Consider the following 7,927-nt stretch of genomic DNA (forward strand, 5'->3'; position numbering starts at 1 on the left):
AGGTGAGCCCCATCACTCCTCTAACCAGCCGGCCTGAACTTTCAGGTGCACATCACCTCCCTCTGTTGTTTTACAATGTCACTCATTTGTGTCACTCTAATTTTAATTTGCTCCGTTCATTAAGTTTGTGCTGGCATTACTTTTTGCACACTGTAAGGAGGAGGTGGGGGTATATAAGGAAATTGATTCTCAAGGGCCTCTCACACCCACCTGCTTTGGCAAACTTCTCATCCCAAGTGGACTTTGCTGCCTGGAAGCCAGCTAAGATCCCTTCTAGATAGTTGAGAGGAATTAGGGAAGCAAGACCCCCACCAGGGAGGGGTCTGTCACTCCAGAGGTTGACCAGCTCAGCACACCCAGCTCCTTTGCCAACAATGTGATGAGTAGAGAGGCCAAGGAAAAGGTTAATATGCAAGATAATAAAAAAAAGGACAACTTAGAATCATAGAGTTGGAAGAGACCACAAGGGCCATCCAGTCCAACCCCCTGCCAAGCAGGAAACACCATCAAAGCATTCTTGACATATGCCTGTCAAGCCTCTGCTTAAAGACCTCCAAAGGAGGAGACTCCACCACACTCCTTGGCAGCAAATTCCACTGCCGAACAGCTCTTACTGTCAGGAAGTTCTTCCTGATGTTTAGGTGATGTTCTGTTCTTCCCATTTTGTTTTTCACTTGTTTTTCCCTTCAGGGAGCGTGATGCATGCCCCCCCCCGCCCCATCTTTTATCTCCCAACAACAGCCCTGTGAGGTTGTTCACCTGTGCATTTGTTTCTAAAGCACCCTTCGAAGGTTAGTCTCTTTTCAAGTTTAGGAAGACTGAGACATAGTGGAATGGAAGGGACCTCAAAGGCTCCTCTAGTCCAACCTCCTGCAGTGCAGGAATCACAGCATCTGGTCCAAAGTCAGACAGGGAAGGAGTCATGGCTGGCCAGGAGATCCCACAAGCAGGATCCGAGCACAAGAGGCCTCTTCCCCAGCAACTGGGGATTCAGAAGCATCGCTGCCTCTGACTGTAGAGGGCAAGCCAGCAAAAGCCCTCTCCTCCTCCATGTCTCCTTCTCTTTTAAAGCCATCTAGTTTGGTTACCTTTATTTCCTCCTGTGGGAGGGAGTTCCATAGTTCAACTGTGTGCTGCATGAAGAAGTCCTTTCTTTTCTCTGTCCCGAATCTTCTAACTTTCGGCTTCTAGTGTTACAAGACAGGGAGAGAACCTTCTCTCTCTATCCACGTTCCCTGTGAGGAAACCTGAACTCACTTTAGGAAACCCAGAGGAGTTCCCCTAACTGGTTTCCCTCTTTATCTGCGCAGGCTGAAGGAGAAGATGCGCTGCCCCAACGTCTCCTTGTGTGGTTTGCTATGGATCTGGCTGCCCCTCTTCCACGGCCGGCCTGTGAAAATCGACAAGGTCGTAGCTGACACTAAAAGCCTCACCAAGACCATCATGGCCAGGATCCAGGAGCACCAGGTAAGAACAGGCTCCGCCCCCTCCTTCCCACCTACTTATAGAAACATTGGATGGTAGAGCTGGATGGGTCTCCCAAGGGTCATCTAGTCCAGCCCTGCAAAAGAATCATGGCCATTTGGTGTCTGACTGTGTCTTCCTGGAGCTCACTGCAGTCTGCAGGACGTTCTGCTCTCCTCCCAGCTGATGAGAGCAAGCCAGGCTTCTCCTGCATTAGTACTACGGTAGCTACCCAGGCAGACGGCATAGTCAGTCTCATGGCACACAAACCAGACAGCCCCGAATGCCCCCTCCTCGGTGCCTGTCTGCTGCAATGGGCTAACAGAGTAGGGAGTGTGGATGAATTGCACCAGAGCCCAGGCTTTCAAAGGGATTGGGTGCTGAGCTTTCATTCAAAAAGAACTAGGCTGCTAGGCTTCCTAGAAGGAAGTTACGCAACAAAATGTGCAGGCAGCCTTCTGGGTGGTTTCTGTCAAATGAGCCGGCCTGGCTGCCCCTGTCTTTGTGTTTTAGCCAATGAGTGAAGTCAGAACTGTGATTGATGAGTGAGTTGTTTGGAAACCAGCCAATAGACTTTCCTGGGGTCCTAAAGAACTAGTGTTTTCCCCCTTCCTTTTAGTTCCCTCCCTTCCACCTTGTAATCTAGTCTTTTCATCCCCCTTCCCCTTTCCATTCTCCCTAGCAACCAGGACACACCTTTCCTGTGGTAGGTTCACTGCGGTCGGGTACACCCTAGAAGCTATTTTATGCAAATACTACTGCACAATAAGTGCAGCTGGATGTTACATAATTCTCCCCCTGCAAGCGGCAAATGCAAAGAGGCCTCGGACGGCAGCTCTTTGTGCACGCTAACCTGGGAATATGCTCAGCAGAACACAAGTGGTTCTTAGGCATCTGAAGCATGCAAGAACTAGGCCCAATTAAGACCAATTGAAGCCTTGGAGCTGTACTAATTTTCAGGGTTGTAGAGGAGAATAATATGCAGGTGCTTGGAGAGTTGATTTAGGTCATGGGCCAGGACTTCTCTGTGGTAAACATTTCAACCCTCCCTGCCAAGCCTGCCATAACAACAACAACAATAATACTTCATTTCTTGCACCCCGCCCATCTGACTGGGTTCCCCCAGCCACTCTGGGCACCTTCCAAGAGAGGATGGGTGTCAGTTAGGCATTCTGGGTAAAAGTGTTCAAAGCATGCGCCTGCCTCATGAGCTCCAGAGTGGTATCATAGAATCGTAGAGTTGGAAGAGACCACAAGGGCCATCGAGTCCAACCCCCTGCCAAGCAGGAAACACCATCAAAGCATTCTTGACATATGCCTGTCAAGCCTCTGCTTAAAGACCTCCAAAGAAGGAGACTCCACCACACTCCTTGGCAGCAAATTCCACTGCCGAACAGCTCTTACTGTCAGGAAGTTCTTCCTAATGTTTAGTAATAATAATAATAATAAATTTTTATTTATACCCCGCCCTCCCCAGTCAAAAACCGGGCTCAGGGCGGCTGACACCAACAGAATTACAATAAAACATAAAAACAATTAATTAAAATACAGATTAAAATACAGTATTAAAATTTAAAGTGCAGCCTCATTTCAAGTAGGCCATAAATCCAAGCCACGAGGGAGGAAAACACAGGGGTCAGGCTGAGTCTAACCCAAAGGCCAGGCGGAACAGCTCTGTCTTGCAGGCCCTGCGGAAAGATGACAAATCCCGCAGGGCCCTGGTCTCCTGGGAAAGAGCGTTCCACCAGGTTGGGGCCAGTACTGAAAAGGCCCTGGCTCTAGTAGAGGCCAATCTAGCCATCTTATGACTCGGGATCTCCAGAATATTATTATTTGTGGACCTTAAGGTCCTCCGTGGGGCATACCAGGAGAGGCGGTCCCGTAGGTACGAGGGTCCCAAGTCGCATAGGGCTTTATCTCGCATAGGTGGAATCTTCTTTCTTGTAGTTTGAATCCATTGCTCCGTGTCCGCTTCTCTGGAGGAGCAGAAAATCTTTCTCCCTCCTCTATATGACATCCTTTGATATATTTGAACATGGCTATCATATCACCCCTTAACCTTCTCTTCTCCAGGCTAAACATACCCAGCTCCCTAAGCCGTTCCTCATAAGGCATCGTTTCCAGGCCTTTTGACCATTTTGGTTGCCCTCTTCTGGACATGTTCCAGCTTGTCTGTATCCTTCTTGAACTGTGGTGCCCAGAATTGGTATGAGCAACAACACACTGGGTGACACTCTTGCTTTGGGCAAGCAGCCCTTCCTCCTTCCCTCCATTCTCCTTCCTCTTGCTGTCATCTGCAGCAGAGCTTGGCTTAACCGCCTGTGATTTCCCTCTTCCCGTTGCAGTTTCCTCCAGTGAACTTGAAGATCAACGGGTTTGATTTCATCCCTGGGCAGCTGCCGGCAGAAAGCCTGGAGTCCATTGACGAAACCCTGCAGATCTTCCACCAGGTCCTCTCCAGCCTCCCTTTGGAGGCTCCCGTGGCACAAATCTCCAACGATGTGGAGAACCTCCGCAGCCTCCTTCAGATGCTGGGCTCCCACCTGGGCTGCCCGCTCCGCAGACCTTCTACGGCCGACAGCCTGGGCAACCTCACAGAGCTGATGACCGTCTCCCCGTACACGACAGCCGTGGTGACCTTGGACCGACTCCACAAGTGCCTCGAAAGCATCGCGAAGTACCTGGACCACGTTCAGAACTGCTAGGGTGTGTGCAAACGCGCAAGAGTCCCTTTGTTTTCCTGGCCGGGTCAAACTCACCCACAGGGGGCGACACCTATGCAAGAAGCAAAACTCCTCAGGTTACGATATCTGTGACGACAGGAAAACCAGCCTCGGAGCAGAACAGTCACACATTCACTTGCGCCAGGAACTGATCTGCGAATGTTTTTGGACCATCCCTGTGTTCCTGGGCATCATCTCTCAGGGTAGACTTGACTCGGTTTGGGGGCAGCTCAGTTTGCAGGGAGGGACGGGGGGGGGGTCACTCGATCGTGTCTGGTTGTGGTTTGCATGAACGGGAGACTGCAGGGGAATCTTAGAAGGGTACTGTTGGCAGGGACCCCTAGAGCACAGTGGGACCTCGGTTTACAAACACAATTGGTTCCGGAAATCTGTACTTAACCTGAAGCGAACTTTCCCATTGAAAGTAATGGAAAGTGGATTAATCCGTTCCAGACGGGGTCCGCAGAGTACTTAAACTGAAAATACTCAAACCGAGGCGTACTTAAACCGAGGTATGACTGTAATCTAGTCCAAACCCAGGAGCTAAGGAGCTCCGGACTGACGGCCAGTCAACATCCATTCCACTGTCAAATGGTTCTTAGTATCAGGAGGCCCTTCCTAATGTTTTGTTTGAAACTCCTTCCTTGTCATTTGAATTCAATGGTTCGGGTCTTCCTCTCCAGAGCAGCAGAAAACAAGCTTGCTCCCCGTGAAATGCGTGGTTCAAAAAGGGGCACTCCCTATCCCTTGGAGGGGCTTCCATTTTTTCTTTTTCATTTCGGAGGGCCGGTTTGGCTATCTCGTGCTCTCTGGTGTGACTCAGATCAGGCAAAGTGACCCCCACCCCACCCCCACCCCCACGAAACCTGAATGCCAGAAAACAGGAGCAGAAGTTGTTCGTGACTAGCACCGCAGGGAACCCCACAGCCCTCTTCTTCTCTGCCTGAGCAGAGCCTCCAGCGGCACAGAGCTCTTCTGCGGGGCAAGACAGGGCAGGGTGGGGCTGGTTTAAATTTCTATGGGTGGGGGGGGTGAGTTGTTCCAGGGGGGGGAGGTACAATTCCGCATGGTCCAAGTCTTGCTTTCGGATAGGTTCAAGGTTATATACTGCAAAAGAAAAAGAAAGGAAGGAGCAACGTATTTGAAGAGCTGGTCTCGCTGTTAACTTTTCAGACCTCGGAATAACTGATGTAGCAATATCCCCCACGTGGATCCTAATTAAGCCAAACTGGGGCTTGTGTCTTTGGCACACAGGGCAAACCAGTGCTTCCTTCTCATTCTTCAGAATCACTGCTGGGCAAACGACACTTTAGTGCATGTAATGACGAAACCCACAATTTAATTATTATTATTTTGTTATTTTCAGCAAAATGCAGCCTCAGGTGTGTGTGTGTGTGTGTGTGTGTGTGTGTGTGTGTGTGTGTGTGTGTGTTTCTGAGCTGAGCAGCAGGGCAAGCCAGGGGGTGTGGGCGTGGGAATGTTTGGTGATTCCCAGTCCCCATTTCACGCAGAACATGCCCCTACGGCTCACCCGGGGCCCGGATTCATGTTTACGAAGGAAGACACGTTAATAAGCAACAGGGCATTAGACGCAGGCCGTCCCAGACTTTCCACTTCAGAGTCAGAATTGGAGAATTATCTGGTCCCAACCCCCTGCAAAGCAGGGATCACGGCTGAATTATCCCGGGCAGGTGGCCAACCAACCTTTGCTTTTAAACCTCCACCACCTTCTGAGGGAGTCTGTTGTGCTGCCAGGCAGCCCTTCCCACCAAAATGTTCTTCTTCATGCTCAGAAGGTTCTTCTCCTGCAGATCGAGATTCCAGAAAATGCCCACCTCGCCCTCTGTGGATGGAGATGGTGGTTTGTGGAAGAGTTCACTTCCCATGTGCAAAGTGCCTGCCTTCAGTTCCCCTCAGACAAGTTCTTGGAACAATGGGGAAGCCTTCGAAATGTGCTCAGCAGAGGGAAAGGATTTGGGGGGGTGAGTATCCACACTACAAGCAGCACCCCTCTCCCCCCCCCCATTTCCTACTGCCTTCAACCCTCTGAGAAAAATGATTGCTGAGGGCCTCTCAGCTGCAAGGCAGGGGGTTGGACTGGATGACCCTTGGGTCCCTTCCAACTCTACAGTTCTGTGATACTAAGGCAAGTGGCACAAAGGAGAAAGAGAGGAGCTTGGCAGCTTCTCCGCCAAGTGGGGCATCCCTTCTGTGATTCTGCAGCAGGCGGTTTTCCTGCACCAGCTGGGGGTTGGGCTGGATGACCTTTGGGGGGATCACTTCCGATTCTGTGATAGTTCTTAAAGCTGTAGTGAGTGGGGAATGGATGGGCCCCACTGCAAACCTGCCTGCCTCAGTCCAGGCTTTCCGCTCTGCAAAGGTCTCTCCCCCACCTGGGTGCTCATGGATTCAAGCACAGCCGGGCGCAACCAGGGCCTCATCCATGACTCTCGCAAGGAGGAAGGAGGCCTCTGTGCCTTTGCACACAGGGTGCCCTTGTCTGACTCCCTTCCCTTTGAGGCAGGGGGAGATCCCCTCCTCCGCCTCCCTGCGTCTGCTCTCAGCACCCGGGGGTTTCGGTGCAAGGATGGGTGGGAGAAATTCCGCGTCAAGGGAGCAGCTAAGGTGCTTCGCTCTGACTTCTTAGAAAGAGCCTTTTACAACTCTCCCATTTCCCCTTAGGTGGCATTTCAGTTGCAAGACCAAAACGTTTTTTCCGAGGGTGTGATGGGTCATTCAGGGTATTGCATTCCTTCCCTGCTCTGTGAGCTGGAGGGCTCTCTTGCTAGTGTGTGTGTGTGTGTCTTGTGGGGAGGGCTGCTCTGAAAGACTCAAGTCAGGAAGAGAGCAGGGGAACTTCCGAAGCAGACCGGAGAAAGCCTCCGTACTGTTAAACTCGCCCTTCTTATTTATTTTCGTTTTCCATTATGACGTTTGTTGACGATTTTTGCTTTTCTTTCTGTGTCTGGAATAATATTTATATTTTATAAACATGTGCTGCATTTTGAATAGTGACGAGTTTTTGCTTTGCTGGCCCCCAGGATCCTTTGGGGGGGGGTAGTTTTCTTTCTGGTGGGTTGTCATGGGTGGAGCAGGGATAAGGAAAAGGAGGAGGAGAACATTAACACATTCAGGGTAAATGTATGAGGTGGGGGTCCTATTTCCACCCTGCACTCAGCTCTCACCTGTGGCTCCTAGAAGCTGTCCGCATGCGACAGCAGCCACAATCACGGAAAACGGCTTTGACTGGCTGGCTAAACCAGGTGGGGAAGTGAGGTTACAGGGAACCAGGCAGAGGGCCTTCTTGGTGGTGGCGCCCTCCCAGCAGAGGTCAAGGCAATAAACACCTGACTTTTAGAAGACATCTGAAGGCAGCCCTGTTTAGGGAAGATTTTAATGTTTGATGTGTTTATCGTGTTTTTAATATTCTATTGGGAGCTGCCCAGAGTGGCTGGGGAAACCCATCTGGATGGGCAGGGTATAAATAAGAAATGATGATGATGATGATGATGATGATGATGAAGCTGATGCCAAATGTCCCCCTTGGCTCTGCTATCCTTTGGACCTCATCTGTGTCCCCCGGGGAGGTCAATCAGTGCTACAAACACAGCAAAACAGCAGTGGTCCTTGAAAGTGTCGTGTAATCCACAGACATAGTTATGAGAGGTAGACAAAGGAAGGAGAGAAAGAGACAAAGGCTTTGCAAAGATTCCTTTCTCAGTTTAGCTGGTGAGTCATCC

At 50.6% G+C, this 7,927-nt stretch overlaps 1 protein-coding gene across 1 annotated transcript; it reads left to right on the plus strand.

The window, feature by feature from the left end:
• The first annotated feature begins 1,323 nt into the window (after positions 1-1,323).
• On the plus strand, positions 1,324-4,250 carry LEP (leptin). The gene is made up of 2 exons (XM_035127222.2): positions 1,324-1,467; positions 3,810-4,250. Exons 1-2 carry the CDS (start codon positions 1,324-1,326, stop codon positions 4,167-4,169), a joined length of 504 nt encoding a protein of 167 aa, XP_034983113.1. The 3' UTR covers positions 4,170-4,250.
• Positions 4,251-7,927: the final 3,677 nt, after the last annotated feature.

This window comes from Zootoca vivipara, chromosome 10, assembly GCF_963506605.1.
Source record: "Zootoca vivipara chromosome 10, rZooViv1.1, whole genome shotgun sequence".
Taxonomy (NCBI): Eukaryota; Metazoa; Chordata; class Lepidosauria; order Squamata; family Lacertidae; genus Zootoca; species Zootoca vivipara.